A 26,129-nucleotide genomic window follows, 5' to 3' on the forward strand; every position below is an offset into this window, starting at 1 on the left:
CCCCTTTGTCTGCCGGCTCCTCGTCCCGCTTGGCAGCGGGGTGCGCGGAGGAGCGGTCGCGTCACTGGTTTGGAAGCAAAATCACTCACCACAGGGTCAGTTGGACTCTGGGGAAGTGTCTGTGCGGGAGGTTAACCCCGTTCAGCCAAAACTGCCTTAAAGGCACTTTCAGTTCGTTTCATTAGTACATGTGTGTGCCAATACCCCTTCCTTGGAGACTTACAGTAGGCTCAGATAAGTGTGGCTTAAAATGAAATCTGTTGTTGACAGCACGAAGGTTTGCACTAGTTCGACCAACTCAATTTTTTAATTATACCTGAAGTTCAGTTGCAGCTATTTTCTTCTGCTGGTTTAAATCCCATAGCTGAAAAGTTAGGAGCAAGCCTGTGCATACAGAAATTGACTAAGTTTTCATAAGTTGAATTTGTAGATTATCTAAACCAGTACTAATCGGTCAACAAGGCCTATCAGAGTCAGCCAGTCTAATTGCTACTCAGTCTTTTAATTGAAAAACAAAAATGGATTTTTCTGTCACTTTCTTAAAAACTTAAGTGACAAAAACAAAAGCGAAGTTGTCTGATCGTGTACTCTCTGTGGTTTCTAAACAGGACAGCTATGTTGCAAGTCTCTCTCCTTTACCTTTTATAAAAATTCCAGAAGCACAGTGAACTTGGTCACTGAAAACTGTCAGCCAGGACCTGTAAATAACACCCATTCCTATTCCTTGAAGAAGGACCCTTACAGTTGATTACTTCAAGGTGTAAAAGCTAAGGAATTGCAGGTTCCTTGAATGTTTTAGGATTTCATATAGCTCCTCTGACTCATCCTTGTGCAGTGAGGGAACAGTGCCAAGATGTATCACAGGTAAATTATTTAATATACCTCGTTCCCATGCTGAAATCCCACTAGGATTAACTAGAGGACTTAGAACCTCAGGTGAATCCCCTGATCCCGTGTTTGAGTAAGAGGATGCCAATGGCCAGTCCCTGTGCATTCCTGGGAATCTGTGGTGCTGAGGGATGCCTCTCTGGTCTGAGGAGCTGGTCTCCAGAGCCACCCCACGTTCCTGTAGTGGACCTGCATCAGCTGCAGCAGGTCACCAGGTGGTTTTTCCTAGGGCTTTTCAAAGGGTATCCATGCTGTATAGCAGGCAGCGGTGCCCGGTACCTCTTCAGTCTCTTGCTTGCATACACCGATCCCTTTCCTTATAGACACCATCGCATGCCTTCATTGAGACATCCCTAGGGCTAGCAGGGCTCTACAACAAACCTGCTGGGAGCTGAAAGGAACAAAATGCCCCCTTTCCCACCTGTATCTACTGCCCTTCTGACTCGTTCCCACACCGTTTTTTGTACCAGCTGCATGGAGGGGTAGGAGGGGTTGGGTGGAGTTGAAGCAATCTGAAACAGTAGTATAGTTTCCTAGGCCATGTTGTCTTGTAAGAGTCATAGGAGACAAAGAATATGGTCCACCAGCATGTTACCTTATCCACTTTCTTAACACATGGGATGGACATCGCTCAACTCCTCTGTGACTTCTGTCACTTCTGAGAGGTGCCACAGAGTCTATAGACTCTACTGATACTGCCCAGTGCTGTTACAGTTGCAGAGCTGCATAATTGTTGCATCCTGGTAAGAGAACATCAGACTTTACCCTTATCTTCAGCTTTTCACTCTCCTCTGTTCAGTTACTGATATTCATCTGCTCTTTGTGTTAGGAAAGCAGAAGGCAACATTACTTCAGACTACCTCATAGATCTGTTGAGAATACAAAAGAAGGTATCTCTCAAACACTTCTCTAGACTGTAGTACATACCTTTCCAGCATAGATGCTAAGAGTTTCTGGATGCTGTTACTGTGCACAGGAAAAGAGAAAGATGACCTTGGGTAACAAAGTGGGAGGGCACTGCACATGATAACAATGCGGTTGCTGAAGAATGGCATAGCTAGATACTCATCCAATTATCATATGAAAAAAAGGTTCAAATTCTAGTTTCAATGCAGAATAATTTAAACCTCAGAGCCTCCCTGGAATGGATAATGAAAACTAAAGCTATTTGTTAGTCCTGTAAGAAACATGCTAAAAATAGTCTCCCTCTATGTGTGAAGTCTCTGTGTGCTTCTGTGACCTACAGTAGAGTATTTGCTGACTGCCTCCCAAGTAATTGGAAAGACAAGCATATACAAACGAAAGTCTCTTTTTCTTCCTCTGATTAAAAGAGTAAAATATTTAATTGGTAACTCCAGGCTTCATTTTATTAACATTCTGTTAACACGTACTGTACATGTAGCTAGATGGGATTAGCACGAACCTAATTACATTTGAAACAGCATTTGAACATAACTGCTGTAATTGTATTAGGGTCAAATTCTTCTATCCTTTGTCCTAAAAGATATCTTCATCAGGCTTCTCATCAAAACCTTAGTTCCATCTACACTGCAAACCGGAACAGTATTTTACTGTATTCCAGTACATAGTTTATGTATGGTCTTGCTCCAAGTTCAGTGAGACAGATCTTTTTGCTAGAGCATTAGAAGATATACAGTTCTTCTAATTCTTCCTCCTTCTCTCTCTCTTTTTTCATTTTTGTAAGTTCAAATTTTTGTAGAAAAACTACAGAAATCTTCAGGGAACAAACTGCAGTCTGCATGGAAACTAATCCCTCTTATCCTTGAGTTCAAGGCTGAAGAGCCATGACAGTTTCTTTTGCAAATGATCTCTCAACTTTGAATTTTCTGATAGGAAATGAAGATAGTAATAAGAGGTCCTAACCCTGGCCCCTACAGAATAGGAAATGGGCTTAGATGGGATAACTGGGGAAACGGAGACCAGGAAAACTCCACCAGCCTTTACATAGAAAACAGTTGCTATCTGACTGGCATAGATATACTTGCCCTTGCATTATCACAGCTTAGAAAATTTTCCTTACATTTTTAAAAGTAGAAGAAATGCAATTAAGTATATTACTTACAAACCCACATACATCTAAACTGATGCCTTCATGCCTTTTCATTGATAACCATAAAAATGGGCCCACTAGATGAGAGAGGTGGACAACATTCCATGAGGGTAGTATTCTATGAATTTTTGTGGTAGCTTTCACCTAAAATGTCACTCTCTTGAATTAATCCTATGATGTTTAACAATGTAGTTGAATTTACACTACAAACTTGTTCATACAGAGGGCAGTCCTTTGGATCTCCCTTGTACCATGCTGCGTATTTTCATCAAACGTATTGGCCTTTTACCAAGTTTATCATACCTTGGGTTTAAACTGGATAAAGGGTTCAGGAGAGCTGGGGGATGAGGACTAATGAATATATAAAAAATCTGATCACATAGGACTCATTCAGAATGAATCAAAAAGAGTATGTAATTCCCTCTAGATATATAGTCAAAAACTAATAACTGAAAAGATCAGTTTAATACTTTCATGACAAAGAGCAATTTTCTAGGCAGCTGTCAGTTGATAGGTATTCATAGAAATTCAGCATTTTTCCCCTGTGAAACTCAGACTAGAGTAGATGAGAGCAGCACACAGTAATTGTTTCTGGCACTGACTTTGTCAACCATTTCTAAACTGGGACTCACTAATGTGCTTCTCCCAAATCACCTGTTTGGGATCTAATTGTGGCCTCTTTCAGTTTAGCAATACAAGGTGGATCACAGGTCCCTAAGACAGAGCTGGAGCTGCCTGAAATGGCAACTCAAATTTTCCAGGCTGTGCTGAGAAGACACAAGATAAGCAATTGTTATACACCCTTTATTCTTCCTCCTTTTGCCTGGTGTTGTCCTATGGTAAGGGCAAGTCACTACTGACTGATGAGTTGGGTAAAATTGTTGGACGTGGAGGTTTTGCAGGGGTAATGCAAATGTAATGTAACAGGTTGGAAACCAGAGTGGCAACAGCTTGCCTAAACAGGAAATACAGGGAAGAAGATGGAGGTGGTGTCTACCCCGTATTGGCAGCAATGCCTTTAGTGCAATGTCTTAGCAGCGAGTATCTGTCTTGCCATGGTGGCACGGAGCTCGGCTTGCAGCCATCACTTGTACTTACCCTGCTTCTCAGACAGGTTTTGCAGGTGTCCCTGAGCACTGCTCCTGCCATTGCCACCTGAATGAGCGAGCCTGGAGTTTGGCATCACGTTTGTGGCACTACCGTGGCTGCGTTGCAGCAAGGAGCCACGGGACACCATGAGCTGGTGTGCATCCCACTGTTCTTGGCTGCAAACATCGCGAGATGCTAAAACAGACATGAAAAAAAATCAAATATAATTCTTAAAAGAAGCAGGGTTGCAGATAAAGGTTGCAGTACAAAATCTTGAATTTCCACCCCTAATTTCTGAGCTGGTAAAAATCCCATTTAAATGTTATTCTGCTATGCTGGGGACTAAACCCTGAAAAGAGGTTCTGGTACAAGACACCACAGGGGACTTTGGGAAAATGGACTGAGGTGGGCGTGGAAGAAGGGAAACCACCGCCTCCGCACCGAGAGGAAGGCGACAGCCCGCCCAAACGTGCCGGTGCCAACAACGGCCGCCGTGAGAACGCCCGCCGAGCCTCGGGGTGCCCTGCCTCAAGATGGCGCCCAGCGCCTCACCCCCTCACCGCGCAGGCGCCGCGACCCAACGCGCTTGTGACGCCGCCGCTACCGGCCTCCGCCTCAGCTGAGGCCGCCTCTGCAAGGCGCTGGCCGGGGGAGTCGGGGCTGCAGCCTCGGCTCATGGTGCCTTCGCCCCTTCAGGCTGGAAGATGAGGCTGCTGGCGGCCGGACTTTTGCTGGTGGCGCCTCTCTGCGCCGCGTTCTACCTGCCCGGCTTGGCGCCTGTCAGCTTCTGTGAGGAGGGCGAGGAGAGCGAGGGCTGCAAGGTGAGAGCCCTCACGGGAGGGCCCGACACGGGCGGTCGCCCCCCTCGCCGCGGAAACCCCGAGAGGGGCTTGCCCGGCTCGGGGTTTCCGCGGCGAGAGGGGGGGACCGCCGAATATCCCCCCGCTCCGCTGTGTGCGGGCTCCGGCCGTTCTACCTCAGGCGGCAACCTTTGCTCCGGGAAGCCAACCACCACCAGCTCCCTTTGCCTTGGTGCACCTGGTGTTGTTTGGGTTTTTTTACGGTGAAAACCTCCCCCTTTCCCACTGAACTTTCCAGTCAGCGCCGGGAGGGTCCTTCGCCGGTGCTCGGTTCCTGGTTGCAGCCTCCTGTGGCGGCGGCGCTGCCGAGGGAGGGCGGCTCTGGCGTGGCCCAGCTCCGCGGCGGCGGTCGGGGCCTGTCAGAAGTCTGTGGTAACTCTGCCGCGGAAGGCGAGCTACGAAACTTTAACAGCTCTTGCAAGCTAGCCATGCGTTTCCTGTCGGTCACGCTTTCCTTTTTGCAAGTCTGTATTTTCACACTTTTTTTTCCTCCTGGCCTTCCTCGTTTCAGTCATTAATCGAGCTCTTCGTGAACAGACTGGACTCGGTTGAATCAGTTCTGCCATACGAGTATGATGCGTAAGTACATTGCAACAGCCTTCCAGAAGCGTTTGGAAAACCAGTGTTCTGTTCTCAGTGCAGTGATGCAACTGCTGATACAGCGCGCGTGTTTCTTGAAGCAGTGTTTTCGATGTAGGGATGGAAGAGTAAACCCAGTGCTTGGTGGCACTAGTGAAAAACAAGAGACTGGAAAGGATGAAGGCCACACGTGTGCCTACTGCCAGTCCTCTGTTAAAGACAAGGCTGCTGGGTTTCTAATGGGTGCATGTTTTTGAGCTGAGTACTAGATTTAGTGTTGACTGTTTGATACGTTTGAAAGTTCTTCCTGCTAGTCAAATCTGGGAAGCCAGGAGTTTTGTGTTCCTTGTTTCTGGCAACTAAAACAAATCGGAAGACGAGTCTGTTATTTTTCCTTTTTCCACCAAAGCTCTGTATCTAATTCATGGTTTTTAATTTTTATTATTGTCTATGAAAACTACTACCTGCTTTTGCAGATATTTATAGGCCTACAAAGCAATGATACACAATATGATTTGTAGTCTTGCTATTGGGCATACAGGAAAGAGAAGCTTGAAGGTGTTGTAGGTCTTATCCTGTGCAGTGCAACAGTACCAGCAAGACCAGAGACTAGCTCAGAAAGCCCCCAGTGTCTCTATTCATATTAAACTTTATGGAAGCCAATGAATTTAGGACCACTTAGTGAGGAAAAGTACTTACTCCCAAAAGATAAGTGTTTTGGTTTTGTGGTTTTTTTTTTTAACCTACTGCTACCTGTGTTTAAGTAACGAAGATCCAGAATGGTTATGTTCTCTCTCCCATATTCAGCTGTTTCAGACTGTATGTAGTTGAAAAGAATTGGTGAATGGCAATTGGCAGTGAGGCACATTAATATTAAAAGCACTTCCCTTCTTTGGAACAATGTTTCATGTTAAATACTATTTGTAAGGACTCCTTTAAGAAAGGGGTGTGGTTGTTTTTCTGAAACTTTTTTGCAAGAGAAATGGACAGTCTGTAGTGTAGTCTCTTTTTTCCTTCTGTGAGACATTCTATTGTTTGTTTAAATAGCCATTTGAGAAGAATGCTTGGATTATGCATCATGCATTTTGTTAGAGATACTTCAGCTGTGATATATCTTGGTTGAAATTGATATGAAAATAGAAATATTTCTATATGATATATACCAAATTTCTTTGCAAAGGCACTCCAATTTTTACCTGCCAGAAGAAGCGTGAATACTGCCATGTTAAGTACATAACTTAAGAAGTTGTTTTAGGCTGATATTTACAGTTATATGCCAATTAAAAATTAAAGGTAATCTTTTCCACTTTTTTCCAGTTTTGACTTCTGTCAAGATACAGAAGAGAAAAGACCATCAGAAAATCTTGGACAAGTGCTGTTTGGGGAGAGAATAGCATCATCTCCATATAAGGTTATTTTATCCCTTGAAGTTGATCCTGTTTAAACTTGATAGCTGCCATTCTGATGGCTGTAATTGATAGACATCGCTGAAGATTTGATGATTGTGTGGTTATTTTTTTTTTTAATATAAGCTTTATAGTGTTGTAATAAAAAGAAAACCCCTCCCACCCCAAAGGCATCTTAAGGTAGCTAATTAAAGTTAGGAAGCTGAGCCAGTAATCACTCTTCTTTCCTGTTCTGTGGTAGAGAAGTCCAGAAACTGTATCTTAAGCAGTTCTTGAACAGCTGGGTATATAGTGTGTTAGGTGATTTGAAATCATTAGGTTTTTAAATGTAATATTGGAGGCTGTAAACTGGTGGTTCAGGAATTGTGTTGTATACTTGGTTGTACTATTGGGCAACTTCCAGAGTGGGAAGGGGAAGTCAATTTGGGGTTCACTTCCAGTTTTTCCCTTAACTGGGAAACTTCCATTTTTTTCACTTAACGTCTGTTGTCTAAAACCAAATTTTTCATTGTTGATGCATGTCACTTGAAATCTTCTATAAAATAAATGTATGGAATTATTTTGTAAATTAGGTATGTAATATTTTTCTGTCTCATGCCTTGCATTAGTAATGACCAAATGTAGTGTCCCTAAAAAGCTATACAATCAACTCGGGAAAATTATTAGCAGTAAAAGAGAGATGGTCAAACACTGGCTCTTAATGCTTGAAAGCTGTATACTGTTCAAGTGCAGTTTCCAGGCTGGGATTTGCTGGTGAAACTGAAAACTGGGCTATGTTTGTGTGTGAGGGTTGCTAGATAATCCAAATCCCTGTGAGAAAGAGGCAGTAGAGTTCCTGAGTCTACTGCTGCTCAGTCATTAGGGACCTAGTCACATCTTTTCATAGGACTGTTAAGGAGGCAATGCCTCCTCCCTTGTGTAAACTGCTTCTAGAAGTCTCTTTTTCTTTGTCTCTCTGAGCTAATGTAATTTTAAGTCTTATGAGTGCTGGCCACAAGAAGCTATTAAATACATAGTATAGTGGTTCATTTGGACTGGATACCCACTGAATAGATATATAACAATTACTTGTTCGAAATGGCTGCACACTACAGTAATTAGAAAATGCTGTTATTGGTTAGCGCTTAGGCCTTGATACTGTTAGAGTTTTCAGCTCACTATGTTAGAGTGTTAGCTCACTAACGGGTAAATCCTAACTGGGTTGGAATAGAAGTTTGGTATACAAATGTGAGCACATTTGTGTTAGGTGGTGTTGGCAGTTGAAGCTTAGACGCTGTGCAACTTGTTGCATTTTTGGCAGCCTTGTCTAATAACTTAGTCATCATGGGGAAATGCAGCTAAAATTAACAGGAAACATTCAAAAAGGGTGCAGTTAGCAGTCTGGTTTAGCAGATGATGAAATGACCAAAATAAAACAAACTAGTAAGAGAAAAAAGCAGTACCTTTTCTACTAATTTTCAAATTTCAGTCCTCAGGGTTTATCTGGAGGTAGTTTGTCTGGGCTATTGAGATTTTTAGCAATGTGAAAGGGAATTACTGGTGCTGAGTATACATAAATTTTGACGTTTAAGTTAAAGTTGTTGTATGGGAAATTCTGGCTTTAATAGCAAGGAAGTGAAGTATCTCAAAAAAAGTCAGCTTTACCTGAAGAAAAGACTGTAGAAGATTTTTGAAGCAAAACTGAAGTTACTCTTCTTGTGTGCTTTTTTAACAGTTCACTTTTAAAAAGCAAGAAACATGCAAGAAGGTTTGTACAAGATCATATGACCCAGGAAACAGTGCTGATAAAAGCAAACTGGCTTTTTTGAAGAAAGGAATGCAGTTGAATTACCAGCATCACTGGTAAGCTGAGATATGTGCTTGAGGTTGGGGGTTCCTTGCCTGCTTTTTTGCATTGTTATCTATGTTTCAGGTGGTCGCTTTCTTTGTTCTATGTAATAGTTGTCCTCTACTGTATATCTTGTGGGCACTACTGAAAACTATGTGCATTACCTGAATGTTAAATGTTAATGTGAAATATGGTGCATCCCTTTCTGAGGACGTGTTCTTTGATGATTTCTGTCTAGGATTATCGATAACATGCCTGTAACATGGTGCTATGATGTGGAAGATGGACAAAAATACTGTAATCCAGGATTTCCAATAGGATGTTTTGTTACTCCAGATGGTAGAGTTAAAGATGCTTGTGTTATAAATGTAAGTGGTGGAACTTTTTTCGTTAGTATAGCAGATGTAATTTCATTTACAGTTTTATTTTTAAGCTTTCTTTTCCTGAGAAAGAACAGATACCCTTGTAGGCATGGTTAACGTTCAGAACGTGGGCATTGACAAAGCTGAATGCTGCTTCTGTGTGCAGTGTCTCACTGATATAATTGTCCAAAAAAAGTATTCATGCAGATCTTTTGACCATTATAGATAAAGCTATAAAACAACTGTATTGGTGTCTAAAAGCCTTAGAAAATCATGGTTTTGTGCTGAAACTTCATGTGTATCCATCCCTGTACTTATTCATTCTTTGTCTGTGTCGTGTTTGTGTGCAAGACCTTCTTTTATCGATTTCAGATAGAAGCTTTATAGTGAAGACCTAGAAACGAGCACTGTGTTCTAGCTGCAGAAGTTATGTCTAGCACAGTTTACAAGTTAAATGTGTCAGGGTTTTCCCAGATGGCTGGAAGATAACAAACACAGCTGTGATGGGGAACGAATTATATTGACAACAATCTGAAGTGCGTCAGTCATCCTGGGAGTTCCATGGTGAACTAGTATGGTTACAGATAATAGTCATACAGTTTTCTCTCTCCTGGGATGAGGGACCACACTCCTCTCAGCGAGGAGAGAGCTCCCTGCTATGAGTCTGCTCTGCCATATGACTTACTGCTTGTATGCAGTGCAGTCAATTTATTTGTATTTGGCAGGTCTGATGCTTCTTGGAAGTGATGCATTTATCATGCATGTTCAGTTTATTCTGTTTACAGTCACCTTCCAACTTGGTTACTCCTCAGGCTCCCTAGACTATTGAAAATGGTCTGTGAATTGAATAACCTGTTCCAGTTAGGTGTTCAACTTTATCACTTTGTATATGAGATTGTTTTTATGTTAAATTGATACTGGTGTATGTTGTGTTGGAAGCTATCTGGTACGTAGAAAATGGTTGTAGCAAAGTCAGCAACTTGGATGAAAAGTTGTTTTTTTTCACGGGGAGGCCTTCATACATAGGCATCAATGGTTGAATTTCCTAGTGAGTGCTTAGGGAGTTTGTACTGTGTATACCTGAAGTGCTGTGCAAATTGTGTGTGCTAGCTGTGGTGTAGATGCTTTACCAGTGTAGCTGTCATACCCAGCGTCAATTTTAGTCTGTGAATTGTAATTGCGATGAGAACATTGCATGGCATAGCACTAGAGGGACGATTGTTACATGGGCATATAAGAATGTAGCACCTTCAATATGACTATAATCTCTGGGCTGAATTGAGGAATTTCATCCTCTTGGAAGTATATCCAAATACCTGTCCCAGCGGACATAATTATCTCTTTTAAAATGGGGGCAGGAAAGGGGTTGTTATCATGCAATGGCACAGCTACTGTTCATCCTCACATTTATGCTGGTGAGCTATATTATTGCTTCAACTGCTACTTTGGAAATGGAGGAAACAGGTACCTAAAGATGGGGTTATAGTATAACACAGGTATGATCCTAGTCTACTCCCAATGGGAATCTTGTTCATAGTGAGAGAGGAGGAATCCAGATAAATTTAATGCAAGACACCTTCATATTTTGCTCGGAGGGGGCAAGGGATGGAAGTTGTCTGACAATTGGAAAATGGCTAATATATACATTAAATAAAGGAAATTTTTTTTTTTTATTTGAAAACTCAACTAGCAGTCTGTCATCCTGGTCCCTTAATTCAAATTAAAGTTTTTTAAACAATGACAGTGTTGAGGAGAAAAGAAAATCGAAGTCAACTTAGTTGACTCTGGTATCATCTGAGCTTTATATAGTTCTTCATAATTCCAGATTCTGAAGGGGTAGGGATGATGAAGCAGAGTAGCTACTGAAGGTGAAAGGTAGTTTTTTGAAGCAGAACCTGGTTTGTAAGCTTTGATAGCTGGAGTGTCTACCAGAAAGACTTGGCGGGGGAGGACAAGAAATGGTGAATCTGAATTGCTTGTATACATCTTTGAACTTGTTTTGGCAGCTTTTTGTGGTAAATACAAAAATGGTGTCAAATACATTTAAATTTTACTAGTAACACAGCTGTGATACTTTATTATGTGGGTTTGTATTTATACAATACAATACCATGTATCGAAAAATATATAAATATTTTATATGGGTATATTAAAAAAGTGAATGTTGAAGTATTTCACCTTTTTTCTTGTACTTCATTGGACAGTAGTCTCATCTAAAGTTCTTGACTGCTTGCGCCCTCTCCTGTTGGAGGAGTTTCTCAATCTCTTGATGATGTTTTGTAGTCAGAGTTTAACAAGAAGAACACTTTCTACCTCTTCAACCACGTTGACATAACAATCATGTACCATAGTGGGAAGGATGAAAACTGGCCTGGTGCAAGACTGGTGATGGCGAGACTGAGACCCCAAAGGTAATTGTGCATTAGAACAGCAAGTTCTAGTACAAGGGAGTCCCAACAGTAGTGGCAAATTTAGAAATGATATTTGATGTCAGTAAGTTCTGGGGAACTGGTTGTTTTGACTTCTGATAAAGCTTTCAGTATACTGGTTCACAGCTGGAACTTCTATTTACAAAGAGCAGTTCCATGGCTGTAAATGTCACTTAACTTTGCTTTTAAAATGTTCCCTGAAGTCCCTCCTGATGGAAAAACTGCTTATGCAGACTCTTAGAACCTAACACAAACAATAGAAGCTTTCTCATGTTTTTATTGATTTGCATCTGGATGTGCATAACTTTCTTTCAAAAGACATGTTTTCACATACACTGAGAAACATCCTTTAACTGATGACATTTCCCATGTCATCTCTCTTATTGTTGCTGCATTGCCTCCCAAATGTGCTTTGTATGAATGTACAGTATTTGTACAAGTGTACTTTTTCGTGTGTTAGTTTGGATACTGAGGTATGGGTGAAATATCAAGTTAATACTGGTATTCAGAACAGCTGAAGATGACGACTAATTTCCTAAGAAGATTAACTTATCTTCTTCAACAGTGGCTTCTTTGTTTCTCTGTGGACCAGAGAGGAGATGCAACAATTCAGAAACAGACTGAAGCGCTTACTTTGGCCTCTTGTCAGTCTGTTCACGTACAGTTCATACTTACCTATATTTGAAAACTGCAGTCTGTTTAGAAAATTTCAAAGAAGGTTGCTTTTTTTTTTTAGCTAAACTCTTCCCTCTTTTCTACAGAGGTTAGGTACATTCTTAAATTATGCTACCACAGTTTCTCAAGTCATACAGATGTGTAGTACAACATGACTCGGGTATACTTGTTTTTTCTGTTGCAATGGTATAGTGTGTTTTTAGTGAATTTTACTTGCTATGCAAGTTTATTCCTTCCATTTACATTTGCTCTGAGATGCTGGCGAGAAGATTCTACCAACCTTCTCCATTTTTGATTAATGCTTTATCAGTTGTATCCTGAATGGTTGAAAAATGAGAATTTTTCTTTTCAGTAGTAATGCAGACCACAAGGGGGCACAGTTAGGTTGCACATAACCTTAATTTTGTCATTCTCTGACCTGGTGTTTTGCTTGGTACTTTACTTCAACCTTGAAGCTCTCCTGATGGGGAGTATTTGTGGCTGGCGCACCCTACGCCTTTCATGAGAGTTCTTATTATCTTGTGGCTTGACTTTGTTGTTGACGTATAATAACACATGTAAAGTAGAATTGTTTATCTAAATTGGGTGAATACAACTTGCCCAAGACCGCATGAGAGGGAAGCTATTTTCCAGTGTTAGAGGAGGTTCACAGGAGTGAATTCAAGCAAACCTTAAGGTTTCTTTGACTATGTGCTTCTGTAGCTACAGTATTTCTAAGGTACCGCAGAGAAGGGTTTGTGTATTTGAATTTTAGAGTCTATATTTTAGAATCTATGTTTTTCAGAGTATGCAAGGCTGACAAGAGGTGAAATTAGACCACTTGTATAGGAATGGAAAAAGGAAAGGTTCCCACAGTCATTTCTTTTGCCCCAGTGTAAAAAAATAATAGTAGTAAAAAACCCAAAAAGATGCTCCCAAATCCACCAAGACAAAATAAATGCACTTCTCCCTGTGAAACTTGAGGGAAGGTGAGAACCTGTGGGAGATTGCTAAGAATTTCTCTGTCTTCCTTACTGATGAGCACACACTGAGATTAAGTCCTTCACCAATAATGCAGTCTTGTTAAAATGTGGAAGGGAGGTATGATGGCAGAGAAGGGATATTTTGTGTTAAAGGTTACCATCTTACCAGGTAAAGATCTCCAGACTTCACAGCCTGGTTAACCACGCAGCATTTTAGCTTAGGGCTAGGACTTTATTCTGATCATGGCAGAAAAGTGGGTAGGGTGAAGCCACATCTCATGACCTTTAGAGGTCTGCAGTTCTCATCTCCCACATGCTTAGCAAATAACTTTACCTATAACGTTCTCAAATGCCTAGAAGTGTGAACAGATATTAACTGAATGTAGGATAGTGATCCAAGATCCAAATCCCTAGGATGCTTTCTGTGGAGTTTTTAGCTTTCACCACAAGTGCTTGTGAGAACTAGTGTTCAGTTCTGTTGTGGCTTTAAAGCTGTTACAGAAATGCTGTATAATGATACCTAATTATATGCATGATTTTATTTTTCTCGTTATCACTAGCTACAAACATAAGTATTAATAAAAATATATTTTTAAGAACTTCAACCTTTGTTGGCAGAACAGAAAAGCAGGTTCTCAAATAAGTTGAATAGCTGTACAAAATGACATACACTGTTCTCCTTGTTTGTTTGTTTTTAAATAAAACCTTGTTTTAATTACCTTAGAAAAGAATTTGTGAAAATTTATCCTGTATTATTTAACTTTTTTTTTTCCCGTTAGCTACAAACATACAGATGAGAACAACTTAAGTTGTGAAGGTCCACCTATGGAGATTCCTGGAGAATTCACCAATAAACTGAATTTGATCTACACTTACTCTGTGACATTTGAAGTAAGTATTGAATTTGTTACGTTAATATGTAATTCCCCAAATGAATGAAATCAGAACAACTGGATAATTTGCTCATAGCCATGACTGGATTAAAGCAGTGTAAATTCCGTAAGGATGATCTTGTGAAGCAGTTTTCCCAAAACCTGTTACTTTTTCATTACTGTAGTTTAAGTGACACTTGGAATGTATAAATAAAGCCTTTTTTTTTTCTTCCCTCTTTTATGACTAATAGAAAGGTAGTAGATTGAATAACTGCAAGAGTTGTTTTCCTTGCAGTGTGCTCTTAGGTTTTCAGAGTTCAGTTAGGGTACTCATAGTCTCATGTTGAAGAAATGTTTGTATTATATTTGGAGACGCTTTTGTCTAAATGTAGATTATAGCATATTGTAAAGCTGTTTTTTCTAGTGAAGTTGCAGGCTTTGTCTCATTTTGTATTGCTTTTATTCACTAGCTTTTTTTGAGTAGGTGGCCATTTGTCTTTTAGAGTTTAATACTCTAATGTTTACTAATACTCTAATGCTTTATTCAGCCTGTGATGACTTGGGCAGGAGGAAATTAGGCTTTCTTGAAACTGGGTCTTTACCCCAGCATGGAAAGTGAGCCTCCTGTGGGGGTAAAGGTAATTTGATTCAAGTTACTTCAGACCTTGGTACCTTGGTTCCAGTCCGTCCTGAAAGCATGGTTGTTTTTCTGATGTAAGACACCAGTCTTACAGGATTTGGCTTGAGACCACCAGCTTATTTTGTATAGGCAGTCAAGCAGCCGTCATATGGTAACAGCTTTCATTCTACCAAATTGAATTTGATTTGAACCAATGACCTTGAGGTGCAAGGCTCTATATCCTGTTACTTTTCCCTTGAGACACCCAGTCCTCCTTAGACTCTCTAAGTTTACTACATGAATGAGCCTCCTGTCTATTAACATTTGTGTTTAAATCTTGGTGATAAATTGCAATTTAGAATTGCAATGTGAACTTTGTCTGGTTATTCACGTGACGTGTTATGCATTTGAGCTGCCTACTCCCTTTTTCTCGGGCATAGAGCAGGTGAGGCTTAGCTGCCATGGGTTCAGGCGCTTCCAGCAGATGGCACTCAGCACATCCCAATCACCAGGCACTTCAAAACTGCTTATTTTCTCTGTTACCCATTAGCCTTGATTTGACATAATACCTGATATGTTTTACTTTTTATTAGCAGTTTCAGAATAACTTAAAAGGGGAGTATTTATCAGTGAAAAGTATTTTTTTAAATAGGAGAACATTTGTTTCAGTAAGTCTGAGTATATAAACCAGTAAAATGCATAACTGTTCATTCATGGTCCTTTCTAGTATGGCAGCTGACTTCTGGTGAGAAAGCTATGGTGTCTGCTTTAATTCATTGAAATGGGCAAGGTATTTAGGTCTGTTTATGTGAAAAATATACATGATCATGCCTTTAATGTTTAGTACCCAAGTGTACAAAAATGTAAGCATGTGAGCAGTTTGATATGCAAGTAACAAACTTTAGAACCACACTTCTGAAACTCTTCCAACTAGCTGTGAACTGCTGATCAGCTACTGCTTGGGCTGATAAAGAGCAACTTAAGGCAATTTCAGCCACATGGTTGTGTTGGTGCAGTTCTTCATTGTTATATGTTCTTGATCCAGAACATGAATGGGAACTTCAAAACTCTAGGCTGGAGACACAGTCTAAATTTTGAGAATTAACTGTACAAAGTTACCACCTGGTGAATAAATGAAGAAGTTCAGCAGAACTTCATGCCAGTCAGGAGATAGAATTTGGTAGCAGGACTGCAGGCATACATCCTATGAGACAAGCTGTAGAGGACAAAGCTTGGGGGTTAGAAAGAATCATCACTGGTACAGCTCTCACATGAAGTGTTTAGAGGAGGAGATAGAAGAGAATGGAAGCATCTTTCAAAGGTGAAAGTTGCTGAATGATTTCTTCTTAAATTCTTCACGGGGATATCTGGAAATGAAAGTTGTCTGCCAGGAATCAGAGTGGAAAATAGTCTGTATCAGACAGCATTATGGCAGGGAGTGAGGAAGCCTGTGCTAAGTACATTAAAGATGATGAGAGAAAAAAATTCCAGGGGAAACTAGAAACATATTCACAGAGTATGTTTAACAAAGTTGAAGTTTCAAGATCAGTGTGCTATGCTGGGTGTATCTTGTAGTGATGGCATGATTGTTTTTCAGCATGCATTTGGGAGCTGCAGGCAGCTACATACTGAATCACAGAAAGATGAGGCTTAGTGAAGCCTCAGTTGAAGGCAGAAGACGTGGATAGGAGACTTCAATAAACAAGATATTCTTTGAGAGGCTGAAGAGATGAATTAATGCAAGAGGGAGGTCTAACATCCAGGGTTGATACCAAGCTTAGATATTAATGCTGAATGGAAGGTTTGTGGAAGAGATTTGATGTGCTTATTCCTTCTCAGAGACTGCAGCAAACTTGTACTTGTTTCTGTTAATGGCTATTTAATTTCTTTGTAGGAAAAGAATAATATTAAGTGGGCTTCCAGATGGGACTATATTTTGGAGTCCATGCCACATACGAACATCCAGTGGTTTAGGTAAGATTTGCATTTGTACAGTGAATAACCTTGCAGGGGAGCACAAAGATTTCTTCTTTGTGCTTCCAAGGATATATAACTTCTGCTGTGGTAGAACAAAGTCAGTTTTCAGGCAAGAAAACTTTCTTGTTTTCATATGTGAAGTAACTTTTATCAGTCTTCCATCTCTTGGGAGCAACTGTAGTATTGCGTTTCAGCAAAGGAATGCACCATTAGTGTCCAAAAGGAAAGCAGCTTCCATCGTTTTACTTTATCATCTCCATTCTGTAGAACTTTTGAGACATTGCCACTCTGCGGTGTTCTTATTGTTACTGTCTGGCTTTCCCTAACTGCCAAATGAGAGGTACATATGTGTACTGTGTGTTTTGTACTCAGCAGCTGCTTACAGTAAAAAGAAGGGCTTTTTTTCATGAGTAAAAGATGTATATGAAAAGCTCTTGCTTATTTCTCTCTGTACCATGCAAATGATATCAAGTAAGTAGTTCATTTATGTTGAAATGTTAATGTTTTCCAATATAAAGTGTTTGAAAAGGCTAATCTGATTAATTATGTCTCCACAAAATATTAAGTGGTATGATGTAGATCTCATTGGTTGAAAGATATAAAATCTACTTGACGAAGTTTGCTTTAAGAGCTGTAGCTGTTTCACTAGGGAAATTACTTCTGAGCTATATGAGGAGGAAAATAAAATCAATACGTAACTGTCTTGAGAATTAACAATATATCATAAAATACTGTTCTTCTCACTTCTGTCTCCTAAGAAATCGTGAAGGTACACAACTTAAAAGTTTATCTTCTCTGGGTGCAAAGATACTAAAAGGTCTGAATGACTTAAGTGAAGTCTGAATATCTAAGGCTAATCCTCAGACTTGAGCTCTACATGTGGTATGAATTGGAGTTCATGTCCTGAAACCTGAATAAGTGGATTGAAAGTTTGACTTTTTCTTTATCTACAGTATAATGAATTCCCTCGTAATTGTTCTCTTCTTATCTGGCATGGTGGCTATGATCATTCTGAGGACTCTTCATAAAGACATTGCAAGATACAACCAGATTGACTCTTCTGTGAGTAAGATTTACAGCTTTTACATGAGCATGTTTTTCCGGAGATAGTGTTGTCTTATCAATTAGTTTTGAATACAATCTAAAGAGATGCATAACTACCAAGAATTTGATACGTGCTAATATATCTGGGAGTTAAAAATAGCTTTATTGTTATTTCATCTTTTCTAACAGCAGGAATACATGGGCAGATGTGGCAGTCTTACTTTTCTAGTGTCGTTTGATGAACTTGTAATGTGCAAAGACAGACTTCAGGTTTTAGAAGTATGTGGAGTGATTCACAGAAACTTTTTGGTAGTGAACAAACTCAATTTTGAAATGTCAAATCCCTTTGTTCCAAGATCTCAACCAAGGAAGGCCTCTTTTTTTAATAAATACTTTCATGGTATACCAACAGCCACAAGACACAGTGCAGACATTGAAAAGTGTTCTGGCATTGGTTCACCATCAAGATGTGGCCATTGCTCCTGTGTCCTGTGGTTGCATTATGGAGTCAGTCTGGACATGTAGCTGGTGGTGTGACATTGACCTAAGCAGCCAGTGTGTTATATATGGAATCTCCATCCTTGGAGATATTCAAAAGCCATCTGGACATGGGTCTGGGTAACCTGCTTTAGGAGCCCTGCTTGAGCAGGGGGGTTGGACAAGATGACCTCCAGAGGTCCCTTCCAGCGTTAGCCACTGAGTGATTCTGTGACTCTGGCAACCTGGGATTATATGTAAGATTCCTTGTCGATGCTGCCCTGATCTGATGCAGAGATATTTGTAGCCTAGAAACCCACTTGGGCATATTTTCTGTCTAAAAATGTGTTTTATAGTCTGAACAAACCAAACTTGGGAAGAGAACAGTTATTTTTATTGATAACTTGTTTTATCCCCTCTGCGGGAGATCAGGCTTAAAACTATTGCAGCCAGGTATTGTCCCTATTGTAATGAAGCTGCAGTAGGAAGCTCAGTGGCTGTAACTTTTCCAATTCCAAGGTGGTATTTCTTTATAGCAGTTTGTAGTTAGCATGTGACTTGTGAAGTTTGGAAAGTTTGTGGTCTAAATTTCATGAGACGCATGATGCTATGCAACTTCATAAAGCAATATATTTTTAAAAAACTGTATCAGGTGATTATTGCAAAAAGGATGAAAAATTAAACCAATGGCTAATAGTGGAGTAAAATTAGTGTGAGGAGTGGTAGTTGTCTTGCTAAATGTTATGGGAGAGATTCTGAATAACATAGGCTAATACAAATCGATGTTGCGTTTTGTCTGTGGCTAGAAAGTGTGGTGGAATCACATACTTTGTCTCCGGTTAGGAGATAAGAATATTCCAGTTCATGTGCAGCACAACTTCTGATCTCTAGCTGTGTTAGAACTACTTGGTGTGTGTGTAAATGATTTTTTTGCTTTTTAAATACAATTCCCTGGTGATCACTGTGTCAAACTGAGCCTGGTTTGTCTGACTTAACGTAGTGACTGAAGCTTGTTGCCATCTGACTGAACCTGTTGTGAGTTCTTTTGAAATACGTACCCCTTAAAATGGGAAAGGGGTAGGTCTGCTGCCTTGGTGGAAGAGAATATAACTGATTGTGAATTAGAGACTTGACCAGTTGACTGTGAGTGAAAGGCTGAGTAAAAATTACTCTTTCTCATTGGTAAAAGTAGTATCTGCAAGCCAAAGATGAGAAATAGTGTCAGATACTACAAAGTTTTGAATTTTCACTGTTGTTGCTGTCTGTCTGGATAAAGAAATACTTTAAAATGCACAAAAATGTTTCATGTTGAAACTAAAACATCTGAAAGTATTTTTATTCTTTTTTGTGTTTTTGATATTAAATATCTTTTGTTAATGCAAATCCAGACAGTAATTAAAGTGGAATAATTTTTCCACATCCTTTAACTGATCGTTTTTGTGAAGCTCCTGTTTGATCTCTCAATTAAATTATGTTCAATATCTTATGCTGTGTTGTCTTTATTAGTTGGTCATTCTTAATGTAGTAAAGAGCAAGACTTGTAGAAGCTTGATTAGTTTTTATGAATAACAGCAGGGATAGGTGCGACTTTCAAAAAAACCCACACTTTTTTATTTTCTTGCCAGTTGTAACAGACTTAAAGATCTGTTGCAGTTCAAGGACCTGTCTTTAAAAAGTGTGAAATAATTGTGCAAAAGAGGACCTGGGCTGAGGAAGCTGCAATGAAGAAAATTAGCATCTCACACTTAGGGAATGCTGGTGATTCTACTCGAAAACAGATCGATGCACAAGCCAGTGATTGTGGTCTTAGTATGCGCATTTAACGTTCAGCTAATACCAACTGGCTTTTAGTGTAATGTAGATTTAGCAAGACATATGTTAATGAAGTGTTTAGAAATAATTAAATTACTTTTAGGGTCTTATGACTAAGAAAAGATTCCTGAACTGAACTTAAGAGAATTCATGTCAGTATGTTTTCAACAGTGAGAGGTAAAACTCTTTTCTCTTTTTTTTTTTTTTTTTTTTAAATCTCTTTGATCATGACTAATTGAGTGTAGGGGACTTAAATCTTTGTTAGAATATTTTGAGAACTAGGCTAAATTAGTGGATAAATTGAGGATTACTGCACTTTTTTAAAATTTAGAGTAATTTTTAGCATATCTTTAGATTTACTTCAAATATTTTTTTTATAATGATAAAGTGTAGCTTCCTACTTGGATTAGTTGTACAATTCTTATCCTCATCTTTGAATGGTAAAGGTTAGCAATATAAAATACTGCTGAAATCTTTAAACAAAGCCTGGAAAATACTGACTTGCAGCTAATTGGCCTGTAACAGAAGAGTTTTAATAAAAATCGAGCTTTGAGACCAACGCTCTGGGCCCATACAAGATAAATCAGGAGTCTCAATCTGCCAACCTGGGTCTCTCTCTCCCCCCCCCCCCCCCCCCCAGGTATTACGATGTGGCTATATGTTTTAAAGTTTGTATTAGAACCAGAGGGTGTCTTTTGAGTGCGTTTGCCAGATCAGGTGTTGATAACAAATGTAATACCAGCTGTTCCAAATTTGTACAACATTTTCCTTGTTCTGTCAGGAACTAAAGTACTAAGTATATATTTCTGCTTAGTGTTCACCATTTTGAAAACAGATGAAGATTTGCTTCAGATGGTAACCTTTTAAATTCTTTTATTTCTTACTTAAAACTACCTAGGAAAAGTCTTTTTTTCTGTCTGTCTTTTTCCTCAATAGCTTTCTCATCATCATCACAATTAGTTCAAGTTCAGACTTACAGGAAAGTGTGGTCTTTATGCTTCTTTAACCAAACAAACCTTTCTTTACTGGAAGAGCACTGATGTGCCAGAATTATACCTAGATACCTGTTATCATTTTCTTTTTAGCCATAGTTTTTGGTTTTGTTTTTTGGGTTTTTTTTTATCAAGGTGTTATCTTGTATTTAATAGTTTTCAGTTTTTGTATTAGCATATCAGACTTCTGAGAGTAATTTCTAGCCAATAAATGCAAGCAGCTGTATCAGTGTCATGGTTTAACCCCAGCCAGCAACTAAGCACCATGTAGCTTGAATGGAAAATTGGGGGAGAAAATCGGGAAAAGAAGTAAAACTTGTGGGTTGAGATAAGAATGGTTTAATAGAACAGAAAAGAAGAAACTAATAATGATAACACTAATAAAATGACAACAGTAATAATAAAAGGATTGAAATGTACAAATGATGCACAGTGCAATTGCTCACCACCCACTGATCGACACCCAGCTAGTCCCTGAGCGGTGATCCCCTGCCCCCACTCCCCCCAGTTCCTATACTAGATGTGATGTCCCATGGTATGGAATACCCTGTTGGCCAGTTTGGGTCAGCTGCCCTGGCTCTGTCCTGTGCCAACTTCTTGTGCCCGTCCAGCTTTCTCGCTGGCTGGGCATGAGAAGCTGAAAAATCCTTGACTTTAGTCTAAACACTACTAAGCAACAACTGAAAACATCAGTGTTATCAACATTCTTCACATACTGAACTCAAAACATAGCACCGTACCAGCTACTAGGAAGACAGTTAATTCTATCCCAGCTGAAACCAGGATAATCAGTATGGGGAAGGCAAAGATAATCTTCCAGAAAAAAATAATAATGACATAATCTGTCACAAGTTGAGGTGCTCTATGTCATTCGCCAGTTTGGTCTGTGTTCTTTCTTACCCTATTTTTTTTGTGTGCTGTAATTCTAGTGATAAGCAGTCCATTGAACTAAACTCAATACTTCTAGGTTGAATGAAACCTGTAGCTTTTAACTTTATGAGGAAGAGAGTGGTGGTCTTGAGGGGTTGTTTATTTGTGATCATGTGTGTTTGGTTTTTTTTATGAGGGGAGGTGTTTGTTTTGAGTGACTTTATTGAGAAGTTTTATTCTTCAGCAGTGGTTTCTTGGAGCCACTGAACTGAGGATCCCCACCCCATGCCATCCATCTGTTCACCTCTGGCAGTGGGACAAACAGTGTTGGTACTTGCCCCCAGTGATTCTAGGGACCAGACTTTCTTCTGGAGTACAGGGACCATTTCATTCTTTTCCAATGTTGTCATTGAGACCAATGTGCTTTGTAATGAAAGCAAAAAAGATAAATGCTTGAACTAGATTGAAATGCTATAATCCAAGTTAAATTAAATGGAAGGCTTTGTTTTAGTTTTAAATTTAAAATGACATTATATGGTTTAGCTAATTACATTTTGTTTTTTCTTGCTCTGAGATGAGGATTTTCTTGATAAATCCTGCCTTTTTCTTTCACTGAACCATTAGGGGGTTATAAAATCAATGAATGATGAATCACATGCAATTAGTCTGTCTTTGGATCTAAACTGGAAGTTAATCAAACTTTAAATATGCATTTTGCATCTTGTTTGTGTTAATTCACTACTGCATTATGTATCTTTGCTAAAGACATTGTTGATTTTATACAGGAAGATGCCCAAGAGGAATTTGGCTGGAAGCTGGTTCATGGAGATGTGTTTAGACCTCCAAGGAAGGGAATGTTACTGTCTGTCTTTTTGGGGCAAGGAACGCAAATTTTCATTATGACATTTATTACTTTATGTAAGTAACTTTTATTAAGGTGATGTGTTTGTAGTATAATAGTGTAAGAAAGATGCAATATTATGAAATAAATGATAGAAGTCTTCTTTTGAAAATGAAGTCCTTCCTTTAGTAAAATAAAATATTAATGCTCTTTCATAACAATAATCTAGATAGCTCCAGTAACGCTGTTGTAAGCGGTGTCGTTCAAAATGTTGTTGTATCTGGGCTAGTTCAGATTGTTCATGATTGCAGAAATGAAGCGTCCTTGTTACAAGTTTCTTGTTAAAAAACAAAACCAGTTTGTCATGGTGTAAATTACCCAAGGATCCAGTAATGTAAGTTCAAAGACATGTAATCAAAGCTTTAATGTTCTCGGAACACTTTCCATCTAATACATTTGACACAACAGCCTGCAGCCATGCAGAAATATGAGCAAGAATGCATGCCAGTGAAATAATACTGGCACAACATTGAGATAATATGAGAGCCTACCATGAATAGCTATATATCCATGTGATGATGTAACCTGTCACAAGTTGGTGTTTTATTATGTTATCTATAAAGTATATAACCATTCCTTTTCTTACTGTACAGTAGAATTGGGAAGTGTACTGATACTTTTTACAAAATAAGAATTTTTCAAATTCTGTTCTCCAGGTTTTATTCAGATTTTTTTGTCTTTCATAGATGAGCTGGGTTTTTTTCCTATTCATTACATGATGCTATAAGATTAATAGAATTTTCTTGATGGGCTTGTCTTTCAGTGTTGATCACAACTCTAACTTACTTAACTGTGATAGTTTCCTGTGCAACCAGTGTAGTATAGAAAGAAATGGGGGGGGAGAGTCCTTTTTCTGTTTAAAAACAAAATTTCCCACTAGAGATCACTAACAAACTCCTTTCTGAGAGTATCTCTGGGCTGGTCTCTACAATTAGTTCAGACGCAGGCAGCCTTCTTCTAATAAAGAGGCTTATTTTCAAGACAGCGCATTCTTGAGGAAAATGTTATCCATCGTGGTGGCTGAGAGCCTTTTGTGGAATTGCAAGCAAATGACTCCATGTGTCTAAGATCTTCTATCTTTGCACTTATTTCTATCTTAAAAAACAAAAACAAACAAAAAAAAACCCAAACCAAAAAACCCACCAAAACCTAAAAAAACTCCAACAACTTCCTCTTCCAACCAAAAAAACCCCAACCCTTAGCTCTGTCAAAGTTTTTGGTTTCTCCAGACCTACTGTTCTCAGATGTCATTTATGCCACATATTAAACTTCTGTTGTTAGTTAGCATGCGTAAGTATTGACCGTGGATGTTTACAGAAGGACTGTAGGATTTTGGAAGCAGACTTTTTCAAGCTGAAATTTGGTTCAGGTTCATTGTTCGTCTCCATGTGGCATTTTATTTTTCACTCTTTTGGCCATGAGAAACTTTCTATTTAAAAGATGAGGGGGAAATAATGCTTTATTATGAATGAAACAGTGACATCAGGGGTATGGTCATGCGATGGGGATATATGAGAGCTTATGCACATAGTCTTTATTTAAATATCTGGTAGTGAAAGGGATAAACCTGTACAGTGATATGTGTTACAGGAGGATTTTGACGTGTGTCCACTAATGACTAAATCTTTTTGTCTCTTTAGTCCTAGCTTGCCTTGGTTTTCTTTCTCCTGCCAACCGTGGTGCTTTGATGACCTGTGCAGTTGTATTGTGGGTCTTACTGGGAACTCCAGCTGGTTACGTGTCTGCTAGAATGTACAAGAGTAAGTACGTGCGTTTGTTTAATGTGACAGCAGATTAAATTCAGAATTGCTTGGGTTAATGTAGACCTCAGACTGGAGCTGGTGACTCGGGCAACAAATCTGCTTCTTGCTGCTGTACTACAAAATAGTTGGAAAAAGTTCTGAACTTTAAATTGTTTTTACTTTTTCCCTCAGCATTTAGAGGTGAGAAGTGGAAGACAAACGTTTTGCTTACAGCTCTGCTTTGCCCTGGGTTAGTATTGTTTCCCCTCGTTCTTTCCTTTATTCTTAAGTATAAATGAATGAGGTGGGAGGGAAGTAAATTATGATGCTTGTTTGTGTGATTATTTTCTTTATTGTTCTCCAAGTTGCTGTTCCTTTTGTATATTGCCTATCTGCAAAAATAAAGAAAAGTGAATTTTGAGGAGCTGGAGCCTAGTACTCTAGAATACAGCTTCTTAGCATCTTGTTTTGTAATCAGCTGTGGGGGTAGGAGGACTCTCTTGCAAGGTGGTGTCATAGCCTTTGAGAAGCACTGCACCAGAACATTAGGTATAGTGATGGGGTAATTCCAATTTGGTACCACAGCACTGGGTATGTTCCAGGTAATCCTTTCTTAACTGTTAATAGGTACGGTTACTTTGTTAGAATGTACGTGGTTTTGTGGTAAATTTGGAGTGTTTTTAGTGCTCTTCTGTAAATGGGCAGAAACAAATTTTTAGGCAGAACCTCTGTTACCTTAGTTATAGTATCAGTGTTTTCTTGTAACTGTGTTACTGAAAAGGACACAGGATATGTAATGTAGATTTTTTTTTTGTACACTAAATAACTATGTACTGCTATACTAAACAGTAGATATTTACTATGCTTCTGGGTGAGAATGATGCAGAGATTCTCTTAAATGGGTTATAACTTTTATTTAAATACAGGTAGTGTCCAGTTTTGGATATGGCTGTAGCATGTATCATACTATGGCCAATACTGTTATGCTTGGGAAGGGTGATAGGTCTCCTACCTTTTGTTTTCTCATAGCTCTCAAGACCTTCCATGAGAATTAGGTCAGTGAAAAAAGGGAACAGAAACTAATTTCTTCTGCAAGTCTTCTGTATTTCTTGGTTGCAACTGAAGCTACCCTTTGACAAATGTCCTTGGCAAAAGTTGAGGAAAAGGTTATAAATAATTTTTTAAGGTATCTCTCCCCCCCAAAAAGCCCAGAATGAATAAAACATGATTTGGTTTTGAGTATAGTAGAATTTCACCAAATGAAATGTGATGCATTTGATAACAACTGAGTGTAGTATTTCTACGAGGAAATCTTATTTCTAAACAAAATGTGCTTCAGTCTCCCTGCTGTCATTTAGATATTATCTTGAGAGAGAAGAAAATATTTATCAGTGGAAGAAATACTGTGCTGATCATTTAAACTCCCAAATAAATTAAGTTTCACAGAGGAAGTAAAATGATTGGGGATGGTAGAATAGGAACAGATGTCTTGATTATGCTATGCTAGTTCAGTGAATTTGCATAATATCATAAACAGCCTAAGGCCGTTATAGTCTCAGTAGACTGATGGGAGTTCATATTTGCAATATTTTTTTCTAACTTTGGAGGGAGTAAGTGGGGTCTGTGTTATGAGCTTGGACAGATGATAAAGATTAGCAAGACTTCTAAAATGGA

General features: G+C 39.2%; 1 protein-coding gene across 1 annotated transcript in view; it reads left to right on the forward strand.

The window, feature by feature from the left end:
- Positions 1 to 4,633: 4,633 nt before the first annotated feature.
- LOC142043373 (transmembrane 9 superfamily member 2-like) overlaps positions 4,634 to 26,129 on the forward strand; it is a 34,637-nt gene continuing 13,141 nt past the window's right edge. The window contains exons 1-12 of the mRNA XM_075054526.1: positions 4,634 to 4,869; positions 5,420 to 5,487; positions 6,805 to 6,898; positions 8,608 to 8,735; positions 8,960 to 9,089; positions 11,367 to 11,494; positions 13,929 to 14,040; positions 16,535 to 16,614; positions 17,571 to 17,679; positions 22,598 to 22,730; positions 24,354 to 24,473; positions 24,648 to 24,705. Coding sequence (XP_074910627.1) covers positions 4,753 to 4,869; positions 5,420 to 5,487; positions 6,805 to 6,898; positions 8,608 to 8,735; positions 8,960 to 9,089; positions 11,367 to 11,494; positions 13,929 to 14,040; positions 16,535 to 16,614; positions 17,571 to 17,679; positions 22,598 to 22,730; positions 24,354 to 24,473; positions 24,648 to 24,705 — 1,277 coding nt within the window. The 5' untranslated portion in view covers positions 4,634 to 4,752. The remainder of the gene's footprint in view (positions 4,870 to 5,419; positions 5,488 to 6,804; positions 6,899 to 8,607; positions 8,736 to 8,959; positions 9,090 to 11,366; positions 11,495 to 13,928; positions 14,041 to 16,534; positions 16,615 to 17,570; positions 17,680 to 22,597; positions 22,731 to 24,353; positions 24,474 to 24,647; positions 24,706 to 26,129) is intronic.

Source organism: Buteo buteo, chromosome 22 (assembly GCF_964188355.1).
Source record: "Buteo buteo chromosome 22, bButBut1.hap1.1, whole genome shotgun sequence".
In the NCBI taxonomy this organism is placed as follows: Eukaryota; Metazoa; Chordata; class Aves; order Accipitriformes; family Accipitridae; genus Buteo; species Buteo buteo.